Here is a 21,718-nt window from a genome sequence, read left to right as displayed (position 1 = left end):
AAAGCCATTTTTACCATTTCGCAACCATTGGACCATGATTACTTAATTTGAGACCATTAACAAACGTAAATAAAAAAAACAATTGCACTTCTGGTTTAACTCCTCGTTTTTAGTTTTCTGAAAAGAGAAATGGAATTGAAAATAATGTTAATGTGACCTGCGGAAAACGACTGGCTCCCGCACCCAGCTTCGTTGGGATGTGCAACCAAGCCTCGTTACGATTTGTGTAACGCACACAATACCCTCCGAAAGTGAGCATGGCGAGGAAGTGGAAAACCGAACCCATGTTCATCTCCCCCCCTCCCCCCAGAAATATTTTTCGCCATGGCATAAAATAGCGAGAAAAAAAAAACATTTCAAAGGGGCTCTTTTTCCAAAATCAAGGATATCCGCCTCCACCCCCCCCCCCCCTCGGTGCAAAAAAATTCTGGCTACTCCCCTGCCTCCTATAACACAAAATAAAGGGTGAAATTGACCACGTGGTAGGGATTTTTCAATGGTCTTGAAAACAATCTTACTGCCTGAAATAATACTCGCAGACAAGCGAGTATTGAACAACTCGTAAACGGGGCTCCGCAGCGACGGATGTAGGAAAGGAAGTAGGCGAGGAAGACACTTCCGCACTGATTACGACAATTCCGACAACCAGGATGCGTTATACTTTGGACGTTCCCGCGTTTGTCTCGCGCCGGCAACACACGGAAAACAGCTCCACACTTTAACTCACGATTGCACGAGTTCGCTGTGCAAAATAGTGCTCAAAACATCCCCGCGCTAACGGCGACAGCAAGAGTAGCCTGGAGGTCTTTACGGTCATGTAATCGCATTGCGTTGCACAAATGCTGACTTCATCCTAGAGGAATACGAGACGAGGGGTAAGAAAGGCATGCTTTCAAAAAAATTGTTTTTATCACGAGTGTATAACTTGTTGTTGGCCAACCTGTTTCACTATCGATACGCCAAACAGGGTGATAGACAGGTGTGTATACAGCCGCTAAAAATTTTATTGCAGCGTGCGCCACGGCGAATTTTATGTTTACCAACGCTATAATTTAACTGAATAGCAAAAAAACTTTTCTGGTCATGTGCATTGTGGGCATTTCCTTGCCCTGATGCTTTTCGGAACTTAAGCTTATCGTATCACGAAGAGAGACCGAAAACAAAATTGCTCTCAGCACCAGTTTAGACTACACTTAAGCAACCTATGGGCCTGGGTGCTTGCCCTGGATTGTCTTTTAGAGTGTGAACGTACCAGCGGTTTGTTTGATGCACACCACTTAATAAAAAGGGCGTCATACGTGAACCTAGACTATTGTTCGAGAATTAACGCCTGGTTATTCATTACTTTGGTTGAAAGTACAGCAGAGTGTAATCAGCGCTGATAATTATATTATCTGCTTTCCAGAGCTGCAGAAAATGTACACAGCAGATAACTCAGCCTCTAAAACTCTAGGCTTCTAAATGTGGACGGTGCTCTGACAGCACCTGCACAGAAAGAGGCCCATCATCCAGTCGCCGCATTGCATTGGCAAGTACTTGTCTCTCTGAGGCAAATCGAGAACAGTGGCACAGCAGGTGTTTGATATTTTTATTGGTGCCGCAAATATCACATGTCGAACTGTCAGTCATTTCGATTAACAAGGTATAAGCTTTCGTAAAAACAACTTCCTGCCAAAGGCGCTAGAGAAGCGAAGCTTGACGTCGATAAAGGCCTGGTGGAGGCCGGGGCTGTATTTAGGAGCCAAGTTCATGTAGTCTTGTACGTCGTATGCTTGCTGTGTTCCACTTAGTCAGTGTGAGACTGCGGGCCAGTTGATGAATCTGCCTCGCCGCATCCTCTCTTGAAAGCGGAATGGGAACGCTGTGCACTCGCTTATGTGACGTGCGAGCCGCATGATGTGTAGAATCCTTTCCGGTAATACCACAATGCCCAGGTAACGACTGAAAGACGATGCCGTGGCCTGTTTGTATTGAAAAGTGAAGTTTCACGCTTTGATGTGTCAAGCTTAACAAGGTTCCGAAAACAGTGTCTCTCGCATGGATAGCGACACATGTACAGCTGCGATTCCAAAGCTGACAAAAAGTATTGTACGCCAGCCCCATTGACTAGACACACCTCTGCAGCAGTAAGCATATATGTAATGCCTCATCTTATCACAAAGAAGAAACTAAATTATATTACCTTTTGAACATGCTGGATTTGTCTTCTCTTAGTGATCTGTGGGGCCGCGAAAGCAGGGCGAAAAGTGGCCAAGAACACCTCTCAGGCACTCAGGTGGGAATTTTAGTCTCTTCAGCAGATGGCGTGCCCGATATAATATGCTGGCGTCTCTCATAGTTATATGGTGGTTTTGGGACGTTAAACCTCGCAAATAAATTAATATATTATGCTATCGTTACGTCAAACATTTATTTGCCAAGCGTGAAATAACTATAAGGCAAGAATGTTAGAAGTAAAGGTAACTGAGAGGCTTTGATTATTGTAGTTTTCCAAATCATAGGTATTTGTTCTCGTATTTTGCTGACTTTAATAATAGCTATCTCAAACCAGGGGTGCAATTTGCTGAATAGAACATCGAATTTTCACCCTAGGCAAACAGAGGCCTTCTAAATGACCAGTTCATAATACTACGCTCGGAACATTGTTTTCTATCTGCCTTTGAAAATCAGTGAAATCGGGAACTCACAATCACGTTAACCATGGAAAGACGTTTCCTGCGATGCCAAGAGATTATCATCCTATTCGTTATCCAGTATGAAGGTAAGTGTAAATACTTTATATTTAATGCTTCATACACTTTACTGATTGCCGTCAAAAACATATAACCTGAACAACGTCTAATTATTTCTTATTTGAAGCATGTCATTTTTGTTCGTTGATAAAAAAAAAGGAAATTAAAATGTTCTATTTAAAAGTCGTACTGAAAACAAGACAAGTAATTAACCTCGAGAAGCTTTCTCAGTCGATGTCGTTAAAACATTTTCAAATATGTAGTCATGTTTCTACGTGGGCTCTTGCCCGTCAAATACGTATTCTTGTCGAGTATCGTGCCTCTACAGTGAGCTGATTTTCTTTACCTGTACATTTGAACGTCATCATAACGAAGCCTGATATAGGTAAATGTTAGCTACGCAGTACCAAGTACAAACTTTTCTTGGTCTATTAGAACGTTGGTTTGGGCAAATCAGTTCATAGTGAAACTTTTGCGTTCGTCACACCCACTATGTGTTTCTTTGTCTATGTATTTCATAGAGCTGCACCTCAAAAGCATTCGTTGAACACGCTTCAGTTTAGTGAAGCTTATTCGTTGTATGACAAAACTGAAAGTCCAAGAGCCTTACCTACTCTAACGAGGATGTATTTGGTTCGCGCGAGGCCAAAAACTGGAAACGTAGCATAAAAAATAGGCACATAAAAATAATTTAGGGGCAGTTTACAACCACATTATCTTCAATTTATGTTTTACAAAGCGGAAAGAAAGTTTAGCATACAGTACAAACGAATAAAAACTGCGCACTTGTTTGTTTAAGCAGTTTGAAATGCCACTAGGAAACAGTTAAACACCACCTCGTATATAGCGGGTTATTCGACCATTATACGTTCGGTGTCGAATTACTGCGCATGCTAGATTCCATGCAGGCTTGTTAGAGTTGATCTTTACTGTTACAGTGAATATCGAATATAATGAACTAATTTGCAGTTCCGAGCTAACTCAGTATACTTCCAGTTTTTTTTATCTCTAATTGAACTGATTCACGGTCCACGAAAGGTACAATCTCGTAGAGTCACACGCAATCAGTTCTCTATCGTTCAATAAATCTTCCTGTTTATGCCTCGTTTAGTGAATTTTGAGGACATGATATTTTTTTTGTGCTCATCCTTTTTATGAGCTCAAATTTTAGTAAGCAGCACGAGTAACTATTTTCCATTTTTCAATTGTATCACGCATGCTAGTTTCTAGCGAGGGATTTCCCCTGGTTTTGCATTTGCTAGAAAAAAGCTCACTTTGTCCCAGCGAAACAGAAATGTAGCAGACGTTTTATTTGACACGATTTTTTTTAATGGTCATAGCCTTCAGGGTGTGCTGCTGCAACGTTACTTGGCCTCTTTGCTGAAAGCAGTAATGATTACAACGACTATGGTTAGCTTGATGGTGAAGCCGTAATTTCAGCGTAGTACGGCCCTGCTATGTCGTGGTAGCAACGCTATTGTGGTGGTTTGTATACGACCCACTTGTGTTGGTAGCACTGCTTAGTGGTCACTTGATGTTTTGGTTGACTAGAAGCTCAACATGCCGTTAATTTCGTAACAATTGCTTAACACAGCATACAGTTTAGGCCATCATTCATTAAGGCGTAGACTGTATACATAGGTCTACGTCTTCATTTGAGACGTATAGCCTTTGCCTACTCACTTTGTATTGGGTGTAGCTGCAGATTACTTGTTATTGTGGTAATAACGAACTTCCAGTTTCACAATCGCTAAAGTCATAACAAATAGCTTTGCAAATGTACATTACTTGGAAGGTAGATTAAGGTCTATTTACATTACCGCTGGTTTTTGTTTGTGACTTCTAATGTGTTGTGCTCGTCTCTTCGTCTAATACGTAATCATTATTACAATATGTACATGCAAAAAGAGATGATTCATATATATATATATATATATATATATATATATATATATATATATATATATATATATATATATATATATATATATATATATATCAAATACAGTGTTTGTCTTAACGTATGATTTTTTTTTAATGTTGCAGTGCTGGTTTCCGCCGAAGCATGCGACTTGAAGAAAGCCCGGGAGTGCTACGGTAACATTGTGGACAATCTACACAACGCACTAGAACAACGTTCAAGCAACGGGAGCGCCTTGAAAGACTTGTGCAAGTAGGTGAATTTGATCTTATATGGACTGGTATTCTTTACCATGGTTTTGGTGAATCGTGAAGGTGATTTAACAACAACGTTCGTAACGTCGATGATGCCATTTGGTGAGATAACACACAAATGTGAATAGTTGTATCTACAACAAGTTACGCCTTATGTATCTTATCTTCTATATAATATATACTGGCGAGAAGGCAAGATTTCTGATTAACCTAGCAATCATGGTGCCATGACCATTAAGCAAACATTGATGGAGTTCATTCTCAGCAAAGTTGGTTAGAAAATGGTGTAGCACGAAATGAGCTTCAACTCGGTGCAGCGCCTGTAACTTCAAGCCGCTTGTGAGAGACATGAAGGACACCCATAGCAGCTCGAGGCACGTGCAAAACATTCATTTGGGCAGCAGCCATGCCATGTCACCTATTCTTCGCCCGCATCCCAGATTACTCGCATGGTAGGCCTCCACAATGGGCTCAGTCAAGAGCAAAGCTAGCCTAGCATCCTCCGCCAGGTGGCAGCTATAGAGGAGCAGGTGCGCATCCATCTGCTGCTCTAGAGGAAGTTGGCCGGCGGGCAGATGGGCGGAATCCTTGTGAAGGTAGTTGTATTTACATTACAGGTATAATTTGTGTTACCATAGCGTTACTGCAGCGGAATACAGGGCCGCCTTCAACCCTTCATTACTTTCATTCATATTTGCAGCTAACAAACAGCCGAATAAAAACTCTTCGTTTTCGACTGCTTAATATTCATTTTATGTTCAAAGATGTCCTTACTGTTTGCATTCCAATATAGCCGTGTTTTGCTACCTACTGAATTCATTGAAACTTTTGAGGTGAAACTGTTAATACATTACATTACTGCACGAGCGACCAGCGCTGCTGATAATCTTATTGAGAATAATACATAGGCCCTAAATATTCGTCACGTTCACCTTTAAGTATCTTTGGCGCATTAGGAGCATTTTCTTTTTTTTATTTGAAAGTACAATGTTATTTCTGTGCAATTTGAGCGCGCTCAAATCACGTGCAAGAAAACGGAGAAAACAACATTATCTACCAAACATGCATGCTCGATCACTCCTAGAATCACCCAGTACCGTATCGCACCACTTATACCAAACATGTGCGTGTCACTCCTGAAACATCAGAGCTGTTGTAGACGGGGTATTATTTTTTTGGACCAGAAGACACGTTGCTACGCAAAACGCCGATTCACTTTAGTAGCTCACTATAAGTACATTGTAAATAAAAACATATTCAGCTAGAAGGAATCGGGGAATGATGCCCCCGCTCTGCTTCGGTGGCGTCTTTCAATACGAATTGTACCGGAGCAAATACATTCGTTTTCCGCCGTTTTCCTCCGGTGGGCGCCGGATGAAGGAAACCGGAGGAAAACGGGGCATGTCCCCTGATTAGGCTCTCGTGACGGCTCCGAAAATGCTCCGGCACAGTCCTTGTGCTCCGGTGGACGCTCCCCAATTGCTTCGGCTCATCGCTCAGCGGCATTCATTGGCTGTTCGAGGAGTGACGTAGGCAGCCCCACCGCCGAGAGGCCGTTCCTCACAAACCATCATGTAGCAGATAGAGCCGGTACAGTAAAGATTGTGCGAAGCGTTCGGCTACGTTGGAGCAAAAGGAATCGTTTTAAACGCCTTGTGGATATCACAAGCGACAAGCCGCAACGAAGGTTATCAACGACAGAAGGTAGTTGTGTGAAACGTAATCGTTTGATAGTTCCTGGCAGCGAACGACATATTCTGATCTCGCTAGTGTTTGGAGACCCGGCGGTAGCTGGTGCAGCGAAAAAATGGTGAGTGAGCTCTCCTTGAATTACCTGTGTTATTCTTGTCAAGTAGTGTTTAAATTAGATAATGTTGGGTTGATAAACTAAACATGTGATCAATACAGGCTAATTTTACAAGACGTCAGTGAAAGGTCCATGGAATTCCAATAGTGCATTTTTATGGATCACGTTTTCTAACATAACTTTGGTAGAGAGGTGAGCGAGTTGGTACTGATTCATTATGGTGCCAACATAGCGTAGAGAAGCACCAGATAAAGAACGTGAACACCACGAGTGCTTGCTGTTCACTTTCTTGCCCTCGTCCCATTTTGTGCAGCACTTACGCCATAATAGCTTCAGTAAATTGAATCAAGTCACTGTGATAATTGGAGCACTGATGAAATATGCACCATTAAACAATATCACAGTTTTAGGTTGATTCCATCAAATGGTAATAATTGTTATAGGCAAGCCTAACTGGTTAAAATATATTTTTGTTGTTGTCGGTACACATAAGCAGTAACATTTGTCGGCTTTCCATATCAATGACCGCCAGGTATAGGTCTACCACTGCGTAAAAGGTATTTTGATAGAATATGTAAGCTGAACTAACAAAGCATGAAAAACTGAAATAAGTGTTAATACTTTTTAAATGTAGTGAATTGAGGTAGAGCAATGAGCTCAGCCCTGATGTTTAGAACGCATACACGCACTCATACTGGTGAAAAAGTTATTTCGGTTGGATAAGTGGTATCTGAGGTATTAATGTAGACGTATACTGGACTCATTGGGTGATGTAGTGCTTTAAGAAAAAGAAAGGGAGGGGTGAAAAAAACTGAAGATACTGGGGGCAAGGAATGCAAAAGAAAAAAAAGAATTGGAGTTGTTTGGCAGGACAAGTCGTGCGGCGCAGGACGTTTCAGTGGAATCGGGGACGGGGGGGGGGGGGGTAATGAAGTTAGCGCATATGACAGCCCGACTCAGCATTCCAAGACGGATGGATATTGTGGAGAAAGAAAAGAGAACGGAGAAGGTTACTAGCCGTATTTTCTGTGTTCATTATGGGAGAGATTACTATCCTGCTGCAGCATTTTTTTTTCTCTTTTCAGTCATGCTGCAGTGGCTGTGAATGCAGTTTTTGTTTTGCGAGAAAAAGGAGTGCAAACACTTTTAAGAGTGGTTTTAACCTGGGCGATGGAACAACGCTGGCCTGTGAGCAGAAATGGAGAAAAGAAAAATATCGGCAGATCCCACGGACTTGAGAATCAACGTTATGCGAAGCATGCTGCAGGAAGGCCACCGTATTGCACTTTTTTTTTTTGAGCAACATGCCATGAAATGACGCTAAATATAAAATGTTTCACGCACAGACATATACTGAAGAGTTGCAGATGTTTATATAACCAGTTGTTTGCAATTGCGAAATGACTCCAACTGGCATATGCGTATTAGCAACACCAGAAGCTCATATGAAGCCCCGATGCTTCAGAGGATACTGGTTCTGGACACTGCTACAAAATCAACTTCAGTGCATGGCAACTAACCACAATTGACGTTCACCCGAGGTGACGGCTGTATCAAAGGAGTACATATGTGATGTTTATAAAATTGAGTAGGCAGCACTGCAGTCACTATTGACGTTTCACGAATATTAGCGTCTATTTGAAAAGTAGTTACTACATCTGGTGTAGCTCTGTGGTAAAATAAATCGTTGCAACGCAGAATTCTTGGTTTAGATTCATGCTGGGAGCCTGAAATTTATTATTTGCATTCGTCTGGGGGTCAACTCTGCCTACGCCAGCTTTTTTTTAACACTGACATGTATACTATGCCTTCGTTGAGTCGACGCCACTGATGTCGGGTATTGCTTGAAGCTCACGCGTTAACGTTGGCCATGTGTGTTCTCGTCGTTCCTGGGCAGATACTAAGTGTCAATTATGTGTGGCACATACCGGCACACCAGTGGCACGTACTCGCGCGTGGGCATGTACCACTGTCTGACGGGAAGTGTTTGACGACGTACGCGACGGGAGTGCGACATTATTCATGTTTTGACTAGCGCTTCATAATTGTCAAGCCATCTTACTCTCCCATGCTAATTTTGGTTCACGCCAAGTTAAAGGAGCACCCAGACGTAAGCAGCTAAATAGATAGATAGATAGATAGATAGATAGATAGATAGATAGATAGATAGATAGATAGATAGATAGATAGATAGATAGATAGATAGATAGATAGATAGATAGATAGATAGATAGATAGATAGATAGATAGATAGATAGATAGATAGATAGATAGATAGATAGATAGATAGATAGATAGATAGATAGATAGATAGATAGATAGATAGATAGATAGATAGATAGATAGATAGATAGATAGATAGATAGATAGATAGATAGATAGATAGATAGATAGATAGATACGCTCATAGTCGCTGAACTTTACTAAGAAATGCTTCGCATTTAAAATTTCAAGGAGGAGGCACTGTCACGTCGTGACGCTACCCCGCGTATCACTTTCTGTGGTCCCCGAATGTTCGTACGGATCTTTAGGTCGAGTAAACTGGTCGGCCTTTCCTTATTTCTGTGAAAATGCAGTTGGCTCAGGTGGCGTAATGTTTTTGGCCTTTTATAGCTTATTTCCTTTATTACATTGTGTTGAACTTTTCCTTATTTTGTGCTTGAAGCTTTTCGTATTGAAGTACATACTCATTCAATAACTACTTTAAAAATGTACACAACGACGAGTATCGGAGCAGAGCGGGCAGTGCGATTATAAAAAACAGTGCCAACTTGCCTCGAAAATTATTTTCCAAAGAAGATGAAGTTAGGCTTTTTTTAAACACAGACTGCAATCATGCAAAGTGTAAGGGTCCACTTTGCTAGAAGTATGAAGATGGGCACGCACTAAAATTGGACTAAAATAATCAGAATTATTATTTGATAAAATTAGGAAATTGTCGGAAGGGGCATTTCTGATGGCATTTACGAGATTACCAGAATAGGATCATTTTAGTAAAAAATTTCTTGTGAATGTTCCAGCAAAGGTAGAACTATTGATTTAGAAATATATAGAAAACTTTGGCCAGTTTCAAACTTTGTTCGCGTCAGGGGGTGTGTTTTTATCATGATGCAGCTGTCTCATAACAGATTACATCGGATGTACTTCTTTATATTGAACACTCTATTCGTCTTTGCCTGTGGGTGTTTGTGCGTGGTCCGTTTAAAAGTTGTTTCTTTTCGTAGGCTCATACACTGTATAGGGTTCATTGAGTGTCTGTGGCTTCAGTACTCTCAGTTTCCGTGCCTCTCGCATGATTTGCAGTTCTCATGTATCATTAATTTTTTTTTTGCTAAATATGCAGGAACCAATCAGCTCAATGGTTGCGTCGTCAATGAATCTGACGGATTGTCCTTTGGGGATGATGAAGAGTTGTTCTTGGTGGCCGCGCTTTCTTTGTTTGTCGTGCGTCGTTTCGCAGCATAATGGGCTTCATTTTGAGGCGCTGTGTTTCAAACTTGAGTGCTGTTGATTTCATGGGATCTGTCTCATTGTGCTTTGTTTTTGGTGGGTTTTCGCATGTTTCTTTGTTTTCATCTCTTTTTTCTACACATTTGGTATTCATCCGGAAATGGCAGCCTATTTTGAATAAATTAAATATAATAACTCGAGTGTTTTCTTGAATTTCATCTGCTTAAGATCTGTGTAAAAGAATACAGAGTAATTCTGGAGTACTTGCATGAGAATTGGGATTTCCTTCAGCTAAACAATGCGGGAAACGATCAGCATACAATAAATTAACAGTGAAACAACCATTTTGAAAAAGTACTGATTCACCTCACTGAAATTCTGTATGGACGAAGTAAGTACATTCGTAAAATACTCTGGAGGTACCACACAAAAGCTCCGGATAGCCGGAGTGAAAAACCTGTGAGAAATGCTCCGGAGGTGCCACGTAATCACTCCGGCCAGCCGGAGGAAAATGCCAGTAAAAAGTACTTCGCCGGCGCCACGCGATTCTGTCGGCGAGCCTGAGCGAAAATTGCTCCAAAAAGGGGGGACGCTACAGAACAAGTGTTCTACTCCAACCTCGGAGTAATCATTTTGCAGTATATATAAGAGAACGTGGGACTAGGTACTGAGCCTCAAATAAAACTTTTTGTGGCGTAGGCAACGTTAATAACAGAGGCGAAAGAAGCGAGTGGAATAGACATAGTACAGTGGCTGTGTCATGCACTTGCATATAGCGTGGGGTCAGCACGATTCTATTTCATTATGTTATGTCATTTTGTATTTTCTTCTTCAAGACCTTCAAGGAAATATAGACTAACAAAGCAAACTACCCTTCACAGCGGCACTGTCACTGGACAAGAATAATGCTGCCGTCTGATCCTTAACTTGGCTACTTTTGCAGTGACCTTAACATTGGGCCTAAGCGCTGAACGACAAATCACTTCTGCGAGCTTGTCCCAAGCATAACATTAACATTAAAAGTAATAGTGTCAGTGAAGCTGTAGATGTGACTTACAACCCAGAAATATTGGGGACAGTAAAAATATCTCGAACGAAAGGGTCCTTCAGGCTTAAGATAGGGCGAAGCATCCCACAATTGGATGCAAGACTTGTAAAATACGAACAGGCTTACCATTCCTTTCACCATGCTTGAAAACTGTGCAGGTTATTGCTGCTATGTACAAGGAATTGTTGTGTTTATTCACCCGTAAAATGCCTCTACATTTTGCAAACTTCAGGGAAAACAATACGGTGCATCCTTGCAAAGAGGACCTTGTTACCTGCGTCGACTCTGAAGCAGCCTTGCTGGCCATGCAGACGCAGTATACCAGAACCCTTGAAGACGCTTGTACAACGACTAGCTTCAGGAACTCTGACAGTAAGTATGTTCATATCAATGTCACGCTATAGAGCTACTCGTAAAACGTTATGCATTAGAAAAATGTCATTGCTAATCTGTTCGCATTTGTGTCCATTTCGTTTCGACAACGAGATGTTGCGCAAAAAAAAATGATGAAGCCACATGCAGGTGCCGTGCAACGCCTATTTATAACACTAAATATATGGTATACATCTTTAAAACTTACTTCAGCGCACGTGTTTGAAACTTTAAAGTTAACATCAGCCATAAGGCGCAAATTGTTACATAGCACCAATAAAAAAACTAGCCACAATGTTTTCATTATACACTTTCTCAGACCAGCAGATCAGCTAATGCCTAAACACGCAAAATAGGAATACTTTTAAAGAGCTTTCCTAATAGTACTGGGGCTATTCTGGAAGAAAGATATCTTTGAACTACATATAATATCTGTGCTTTAATATACCCTAACAAGCGAAATAACAAAAGTCTGTTATAGGAGACCTAGCCCCGGTTGCTATAAACCTTCTCGGACACTCGGCAGAGTTATTCGAAACCGAATGCTTGGCGACTGTTATACGCGGTTTAAGCGGGATTTTTTTTTAATGTGATAGCAATTATATGGACACTCTCGACTGGATTTCGTTGCCGGCGTCCGCGTCGACATCGGTCTCGATGTCATGCACCTCATAGGTATACGTATCTCTATATTTGAAATTGCAAGAAAGAAAAAAATCGAAGAAAAAAATGGGCAGACCCCACGTACAGTGGGAATCGATGATATGCGAAGCACGAATGCGAAACGTTGATATGTCACATTAAAATCAGCACAACGTTACGAGGTGGAGGTGAATGATGCCGTACATGACTTCCATGCCATTGTTATCATGTTTTGATCTGTAGTTTATCTCCGCCATCTATTCACGTCATGTGATACCAAATTTAGCATACGTGGAGCTAGCGAAACGGCGGCGAGCATGCTGAGCGTGGTGTGTTGTCATGTTCTTAAATGACACGCATGTCAGGATAATCATGTTTGCACCAGTCAGACATTTTGCCATTTTTTGACGTCACGTAACACGAAATTTGGAATATGTGGAGCTAGCAAAATGGCCGCGAGTGCATCATGAAGGGCTCAATATACTCCAATGTAGCGATGACGCGTGTGCACGCTGGGTAGAGGGACGCAACGTTTCCAAAACGCCAGAACTGTATAGTCTGACGCCAGGCGCGACCACCGTTCGTAGGCGCGACCCGACGGCAACCGGCGCGAAATGCGACAGGCTGCATTTCGCGCTGATGCGTTACCCAGACGCGCTGCGTCTCCTTCTTTCCGTGACGGAGAGACGCCAGACGCGCTGAAACAGGCATGCGCCAAAGCAGCGCAGTGCGGCGTGCGCCTGCGCGTATATGGGAAGACCAACGCCTGGCGTGGCAACGCCAGCGTGACGCGGCGAAATGAACGCCGGTGAGCACGCGCACCGCGTCACGTCGAAATGTATTGGCGTCTTGACTGTGGCATGTAGACATGTTCTCACTTGACACGCATCTCATGATTATCAAGCTTGCACCAGTCCCATACCTTCGTCATTCATTGGCGTCACGTAATACCAAATTTGGCATTTGTAAAACTAGGGAAACTACCGTGAGCGCATCATCAGTGTAGCATGTAATCATGTTGTTACGTGACACGCATGTCGTGATTATCACGTTTGGATGCGTCAATTACCTATGTCGTCCGTTCGCGTCGCGTAATACTGAGTTTGGTGCTTGTGAAGCTGGCGAAACGGCCACGAGCACTTCATGAGCGAAGCATCTAATCATGTTGTTACATGACACGCATCTCGTGTTTATCATTATTGCACCAGTATTATACCTTCGTCATTCATTGACGTCCTGTAATACCGAATTTTGTATAAGTGAAGCTGGCGAAACCGCTGCCAGCGCTTCATGAGCAGGGCATGTATTCTTGTTTTTACATGACACGCATCTCATGATTGTCATGTTTGGACCAGTCGCATACCTTCGTCATTAATTTACGTACAGTTATACCAAATTTGGTATATGTGACGCTAGCGAAACGGCCGCAAGCGCATCATGAGCGTGGCATATTGTCATGTTGTTACATGACACTCATGTTATGATTTTCATGTCATGACTAATAAAATATGTTCTTCATACACTCATGTACTGCCATACCAAGTTTGGTATTGATACCATTATCGAAACGGGCAGGAGAACTAAATGTCATAAGCAGATAGATAGATAGATAGATAGATAGATAGATAGATAGATAGATAGATAGATAGATAGATAGATAGATAGATAGATAGATAGATAGATAGATAGATAGATAGATAGATACGCTTAAAGTCGCCGAAGTACTCTAGGAAATGATTTGCATTTAAAGGACTTCGGCGCGTGGAATTGAACGTAGTACCTCCGCGTCGTGATTGTGAGGCGTTAACCACTGAGCCACCGAGAGGTACCTCCTTGAACGTTCAAACGGCAAGCTATTTATATCTACCACTTACCGCTGTGGGAGGGCATATCTCGGGGGGGGGGGGGGGGGGCTAATGTGTTTTTAGCATACAACATGACGCAGTGAGCGTGTGCTGGCTCTCATCTCTCACGCGTGTTTTGGCCCGCGTAGAGAATAAGGGTTTGTAGGCTCGATCGCGTGCCCTTATCTTCAGTGGGGAAAATAGTACGTCTTGGCTAGCCTTTGAGTTTTGTCGGAACGATTCTGCTGTAGTTATCGGGCGTACATAGGTCGTTGCAATCGTTGCGCAGCCTCCATTTGCAAATTATTATTATTTGATTTGCATACACAGATACACAAGGACGCAGAGGAAAGAGGGAGAGAGCAAGCTGGCAACTGCCACCTCGAGGGGCACAACGCCTGCTCACTCTTTCGGGGGGAGAGAAGAATCAGAGGAAATAAAGATTGGATGGGAGAGAGGGGAAAGAAGATGAGGAAGAGAGAAAAAAGATGACGTAGACTTCGACAAGTATGAGCAAAAAAGAAAAATAATTAAAATAAAAAAATAAAATGTGTAATAAAAAAGACCGTCTATAAACGGGTGGCCAAGCCGGTTTGGTTCATAAATGTAAGGAGAGCTCGGTGGGCCTGGTCGCGTCGGGAAGCACTACCACTCGGAAAGAGGCAGCCGTCTAGGGTCGCGCACTTGAGTCTCAGGAATTTCTATTCCTTGATCAGCAAAGACTACTGCGTAGAAAATGTGGGACAGTGCACTACGAAATTCTCAAGTGTTTCGCAGGAGCCAGAAGCTGTGCACAATGAGCTGTCCGCACGCGAAGACGGTGTAATTGTTCACGCACCAGCACAGAGCCTACTCTTAGTTTGTACAACAGCGCTGGGGAACTATGAGGCAACCCACAGCCATGAACACGGGGAGGGAACGATCCATTCGCCACACGCTGGTCTGGGTGCTGCATTAGGAGGTGTCGGCGTATAAGCAGACGAGCGTTGTTCATCGTACATAGAATTTCCTGGCAGTCACAGTCATCATGGTTGCACGACGAAGAAAGGCGATCCGCTTCTTCATTGCCCGCTATACCCACGTGCGAAGGTACCCACTGTGCAGCTAGGCATACCCCATGTGACAGAATATTGTTAATAGATTCAGTTAATTTCCTCCTCCTCGACTGGCTTCAACACTAGCTAAAGAGAGAAGATGTTTGAGGTTCGGAATGGGTCCATTCGATGACTCGAGTGCACGGTGGCAGCGCGAAGGAAGAGCCGTAGTCCTGTGAAGAGACGCTTTATTGCAGCCTCAGGCTACTACGCGAGTCCAAGCCCGGACATCCGCTCTCCTTTCAGATTGAAACATCCTCTTTTCAACCCTCGGTTGAACAAAGAGTCTTCACACAAACCAATCAAATGTTGGAACTCGCATCATCACAACCAATTGCATAAACACCTTCATAACAGGCACTACATTGGTTAAAACCACGTCACCAAATAAAACACGCAAAGGGATAGGTTCTGCGCGTGTGACTCTCTCCCATGCCAGGCCGTGCTGCCTCCGTCGGCCGACTTCTGTCGGCAGCCGTTCTCACGCTAGAGCCCCATGAGCTCTCTCATTGAATGTTGCTTCGTAGAAGCCTCCCTAAGAGTGGTGAGTATACCGTTTGGCTCCGTGCGCTTACCAGGTGTGCATGCGACAGCGAGGCGCCCCGACATCCTAACAGCACTCGGTAATTACGTACAGTGGGGCAGATTAGGGAGTTTTAGTGCTGGGTACGCATTAGGGAGTTTTAGTGCTGGGTACGCATTCTCTTGGAGCGTTGCGTGCCCAACCCATACCCAACCGGAATGCCTTTTAGTTGGCGCCACGGTGGCACGCACGTAAACGCAAGCCGCACGAAGTTCAGACGCGCCCACAGAGCCATAGCGTCTTGTCGCGTAAGTATTATATAAGACTTTTTATGATTTAAAATGTTAAATTAAACATACATAGTGATCAGGACACTTATTTATTGTGTACAGTAATCTGGTATACGCAAAGAAGTGAAAAATACAAGGTTACTGCAACGACAGTGTTGACATCTTGTGACACTTCGTGCAACCGCTGTCATGAACATTTTAGCTTACGCGTAATGTTTTTGAGGTGAAAATGAATAAAAAGGTAACTCATTTGTAATAATGTCGCTGCGCAGTTTTTGCACCAGATGTACAATGCACAATGTTTCTGCAATAACAAAGTTGTGGTTGTCTGTTTTACTATGGCCACGCTAGATGGCACCACCTAATCAGATGGTCGGGGGCTGGCATATGCCTTTTAGTTTCCATGTTCCAGGCCATTCTAGCTTTGGAAATCTGGCTGAAACCATGTAATCGCTATAAGTGCTCGCACTTTAGCTTATTTTAACTCGATGGCTAGAGTATCCGCAGTGCGGATACCCTGAGTTCTTGCGAAGGTGGACCGCGCGGACGCATGGCCCCATCACCCCAGCGATCTTGCCACGCCTCTGTGTGGGGTTTCGCGCATGCGCAATACCACCGCCCCAACGTCCTGCGTACGCAAGCCTCTTGGGTACCCAGCACTATAACTACCTACTATGCTCGTCTCCCTGCCGCCACTATGTCTCCGTCAGCCAAGTGGTTGCCTCCCCGCGTCATTCTCAATAGCATGTGAGCATGCAAAAAATGGCTTAAACTCAGACGATGGCGCCTGACCTACCTCTTGCCAGACGCTCTTCTGAGTGAGCTCTCCTCTTCTAGTCCCGAACGGGGGTGACCTCGACGGCTCCGCTCGTGAACCGTGCGAACGAAGGAGTCTCCTCTCTTTCCCGTGCTCGGGGTCTTCCGCGTTTGCCTTCGCGGATCCTATCAGCTTCGCTAGATGACGGGTCGGGAACTGGCTACGCGCTCTACATCAGCCGCATTATTTGCGCTACACGCAACACGCCAATAACTGGTGCCTCATACTAACTGATTCCACGATGCTGCTCAGAATAGGGCTGTCGGTCTCCTTGCTGGTGAGTCCGCTAAGGGCACCATGAGAGTCGGTGAGGATGACAACCTTCGATGCTGGTAACCCATCTTGTACGTACTTAAGGGCGACATCAATCACCGCTAGCACGGCTTTCACCGACGATAAGGGGGGCGGTATTTTAAACAACCGCCGGATATCGGTTGAAGGGTAGAACGCTGCAGAAGCTCTCAAGCCATCGCTGCGTACAGAAGCGTCCGTAAATGCTTTTGCATAGTCTTCAAAGTTGTCAAATAGAAGTGAACAGGCTAATTGGTATAGTTCCGAAACAGGTTGGTCACACTTTTTGCGTATTCCTGGAATTGACATATGGGTAGGGCAGGTACATGGCCTGTGCTCTGTCGATGTTGGCAACTGAATAGTTTCGCTGGAATTGCAGATAATGAACAAAGCCACCATTTTACCCATTCAAGAAAGTGGGCGCTGTGACAACCTGTTAAGGAGTGTCTTGCCATGTGGGTCTCGGTTCAGACGCTCAATATGATGTAGCGCTCTTTGGTCAGCTTGCAGCTTTAGCGGCAACTGGTGTGCTTCAGTCAGTAGTGGGATGGATTCTGCTTCACGAGGTAAGCCAAACAGTACTCGGAGGACAACACGATGATCCCGTTCCAGCTGGGACATTAAAGCAGGTGGCACATTCAAGACTGGCAAAGCATACATCACTCAAGAGAGTACAGTTGATTGGTAAACCTGTAGGGCCGTCTTCTGATCAATGCCCTCACCCCTTGCAGTCATGGCGGCTACATACTTGAACAGGGACAGCACTTTTCACCTCACAGTTTTAACAGCAGGGCGCCAAGAAAGGCGATCATCGATTATTACACCCAGGTTAGCGATGTTGGTGTAACCACTGTATCAGTGTGTATCCGAGGTAAAGCCTGCTAAGGCTTTACCTCGGAGCACGTTACCTTGGATCATACGCGATGACAGCTGACTTCACAAGTGAAACCTGCAGGCCAATTTCCACCAAGTATTCTGAAGTTGCATTTAGAGCTCACTGCAATATACCACAAAGATGTGGACCATGGTGTGACGGACCACTGACCTAGAGTGCGATGTCACCTGCATAAATCGCTATGCCTATGGGAAAGTCACACTCTTGCGGTAATCGGCCTGGAAGTCCAGCAAGTACGCTGTTAAAGAGAAGCGGTGACAAGACGCTATGAACGCGCTTTTCAGACACAGCGAAGTAACAAATGAGACGCTAATTCGTGTTAATCTGTACATGTGAGTAGGTTTCGAGTGTCTTTTGTGCGTGAGAAACGCGGGGCACGTTTTGATATGCTTGCCACACGGCTTGTCACCTTGTAGTTTTTTGCTATCGCGTTCATTGCTTCGCCTTTGTGCAAAAGCTGTAACTTCCTTTTGGTGGTCTACCTTGAAGGTTAATAACCATCCAGAACTTGGGATTACACCTTATTGCAAACTTAACACTCTGAACTATAGTTGCAGGCCTGAGCATAGTTTTTGCAATATGAATGAGATTTACATTATTATATTATGTTTCGAAGTCGCAAGATCCGCTCCGCCCCACGGGCAGGGGGACAACCCTCATAATGCGTTAACTAGTTTTCTGATTCGGGCAATGAGCACGCTCTTTCTTAAGCGCACCATAATTCTTGATTGATGCTAAACATCATGTACTGTTCGGCAAACTGTTTTAATGAATGTTGATTGAAAGTAAAAGAAATTGAATATGAGAAGCCGCGCTAGTGTGGATTAAAAAACCCATGTCTTGTCACGGCGCATGCAACATGCACGTGTACTCGGCATATACCACCATTCGCGAAATTTGATAGATAACGCCTCACATCCCTGCCGCTGTGAATTCGTTATTGCGTTTTCTTAGCACTGTTTGCAGTATTTGCTCTGTGAATGACTTGTTTCGCGTTTCAGATCCAAATCTTTGTTAAAAAAATTTCAAACGCTGTTTTCCGCGTTACCACTCCTTCATTGTAGACACCGTGGCCTGTAACCTTATCTCTGCACTAAAATAAACGGTTACCATTAAAATTGTCAGTCATCGTCTTCAGTAACTATCATACAGTCAGCTGCTGTATACATGCAAATATTGTGCATAAATTCAAAACAAACCCTTATAAGAATTCTTCTGTGTTTTAAACCCTCAGTTTCATGCGTTTGCTATTCGTTTATTTTTACTGTATCTACAATATGGCAGGCGTTCACCAAACTCTCTGGTCATCAAGGTCTATTAGTAGTCCCTGACCAGCAACCGCTTTTTATTCTGATGATTGATCGTAATTACCAGCCTCATCATTAATAAGCACTTTACGCACGCGAAATGTGACGATATTGAATTATATTGGTAAGCCATGTTTCCTCACACCAAATCAATAGAGTTTTAAGTGAGTTAGGAAAAGTGCTTAACGACTTACAGAGCTTGGTCTGTTTAGAAGAAGTTCGTAACCATTAAGAGTACTAGTACTCTACTATGGGACAGCATAAAGCGATCCCGTAGGCCTCACAGTTGATGAGGGCCTGTACCCACGTTGGTAATGCTACACTGCACATATGGTTTCAGAGCTGCCACAACACTGCGCTTACACTCTTCCGTATAAGCGGAATCTTTATTTTAACCCTTTCAGCCATTGCTCTATACTTTTGTCTACATTCCTCTTCTGCAGTGCGCAGCTTCAGGCGAGAAAAACACATGTTGGGCCGAGCTCTCCAGCTTTGTACTAAATATCCTCGCTCTCTCTTTTCCTAGCCGAATATTTAGACACGTTGATATTGCGGCAACCAGTAATGCTTGTATAAACACAAGTAAGAGTGAGTGTCCGATGTCACTGAGCAATCGCCTTACACACAAAACGTGCAATGAAAGCTTTTAGTTTTGCACATTTTGGGTGGCGTTCAATGTATCTTTTGAGGAGTTGACGACACAGACATGGAACGATTTGCCGAACAGCACATATCACACTGAATGAACATTTAAAGGGAGGTAAACTCACTTAGAATATACGATAACAATACACAATAAAATACTCGCTTTGCCGTTGCCGGTATATTCCTTTGAACGTATGCGTGATGTACTCTGTTTTTGCTGACTGTTATTTGATTGTACAGATTACTTTTTTCGGTTGTTCTAAATACCACTAAGGTTCTTCAAACTGAAAGTGCAGCTAGCGTTTGTTTTTCTTCTCACCGACTTTCAGCTGATGAAGAGGACACTACCAAGGACGAAGAAAATACTGAGAGTAAATGTTGGTATAAACAACTCAGACGCTGCCTTCAGAGACAGATAAGCAAAATACGGGCAAAAATGAGCAAGATGATTGCAAGAAATGAGACTCTCAAACCTCGGATATATGATGCTATATGCAGGTACGTAAACTTCACATGTCCGCACGTTCAATTGGCAACTGCTGCTACTTAGATGCCTTAAGGTAGCATGTTGAATATTCAAGATTGTGGCTGATTTGCAGTGGTAACTATTGAAGTCTCATACGAACCGTCGCAAACGTAAACAGCTAAACACAGACGTAGAGTCGAAAAAAAAAGAAATTCGGAGACACTTAAGCTTCGTCCTAAGACTTAAATGCGATGTTGGTATCCTCTCTATATTGCGCATTTCAAGTACTTAGTGGATAAAATTTTTTTCCAACTTGCTGTGCACTATTTCGTGGCCATAAGAGAATGAGCGCAGTAACGTGTATGCATTTTGTAGAAGGTGACCGGCTTTAAACTATGAAGGTGGTGGTGGTGGTAGTGGTGTTGCAGGAGGCGTGGTTAGCCTGGCCTGCATGGCCAGCAATTGTTCCGCCTGAGCATCTCCTGAATTTGGAACTTGTCACCACGTGTTAGACAGCCCGGTGTCTCACAGGAAGACCAACAAAATTCGTTGCACGTTCCTCCTAGTTGCCGCAGGTCCTTTAGGAAGCTTCAAAATTTGAAGTGTTTATGATGATCCCATTTCTGACACCCGATGGCAATCTTCGCTTGTAACAAGCAATATTAAGGTAATAATTCATGTTCTTTATATAGAAGTATGTATAAAGGACGCACGTGTTTGTAATGCCTGGAAGTTAGTTTCACTCTATTTAAAAGCAGAGGAAAATATTTTGATTGTATTCGCAAGCAGATGCGCCGCTGTGTGGTAGAACACCCGCTCGCGATGGAAAAGACCTGAGTTTGATCTGTACTAAGACTCGGAATGTTTTAATGTTTATTTTGTTTGCATCTTTCTCAATTTTTCGGTCCCACTTATCATGAGTTTGTGCGAACAATTAACGAGATTCACACTGACGTCGGACTATCAATGATACGAGCTCTTTAACACTATCGCGGTAAAAACAGCTGTTTATATCATGCTAAGTACATACGCATTTCTTAAAAAGAAATAAACTATGCCGAAACTGAAAAAGTAAAGCGAGGTTCACTTGTTTATTCATTTTTCAATCCAGGTATATGCGGCAACCAATAGGCTTTATTATTCGTGGAAAAAATTTGTTTCTCTCTCTCTCCCATTTCAAATGATTAGAAATAATCACAAAATTTCACTCCCTTAGACACAAACTCAAGTCTGTTTTTATGTTTTTAGCACAAAGTTTTGGTAATTCTTTCACCCGATACGTGCAAAAAGAGCACTGATTCAATGATGTATTCTCAATTC

At 43.2% G+C, this 21,718-nt stretch overlaps 1 protein-coding gene across 6 annotated transcripts in view; it reads left to right on the top strand.

The window, feature by feature from the left end:
• The first annotated feature begins 644 nt into the window (after positions 1 to 644).
• LOC119178357 (uncharacterized) overlaps positions 645 to 21,718 on the top strand; it is a 63,337-nt gene continuing 42,263 nt past the window's right edge. For 2 of the 6 annotated variants that reach the window (XM_075887401.1, XM_037429552.2), the window contains exons 1-6: positions 645 to 875; positions 1,406 to 1,528; positions 2,593 to 2,761; positions 4,779 to 4,905; positions 11,445 to 11,584; positions 20,262 to 20,430. In XM_075887401.1, the coding sequence (XP_075743516.1) occupies positions 2,701 to 2,761; positions 4,779 to 4,905; positions 11,445 to 11,584; positions 20,262 to 20,430 (497 nt within the window). In that variant the 5' untranslated portion in view covers positions 645 to 875; positions 1,406 to 1,528; positions 2,593 to 2,700. Of the gene's footprint in view, positions 876 to 1,405; positions 1,529 to 2,214; positions 2,276 to 2,592; positions 2,762 to 4,778; positions 4,906 to 11,444; positions 11,585 to 20,261; positions 20,431 to 21,718 lie in introns of all 6 variants that reach the window. The other 4 variants (XM_075887398.1, XM_075887397.1, XM_075887399.1 and 1 more) reach the window with 4 other exon arrangements.

This window comes from Rhipicephalus microplus, chromosome 1, assembly GCF_043290135.1.
Source record: "Rhipicephalus microplus isolate Deutch F79 chromosome 1, USDA_Rmic, whole genome shotgun sequence".
NCBI classification, from domain to species: domain Eukaryota; kingdom Metazoa; phylum Arthropoda; class Arachnida; order Ixodida; family Ixodidae; genus Rhipicephalus; species Rhipicephalus microplus.
Note: the sequence above shows the minus strand (reverse complement) of the source record. Positions and strands in the feature narration are given on the sequence as shown.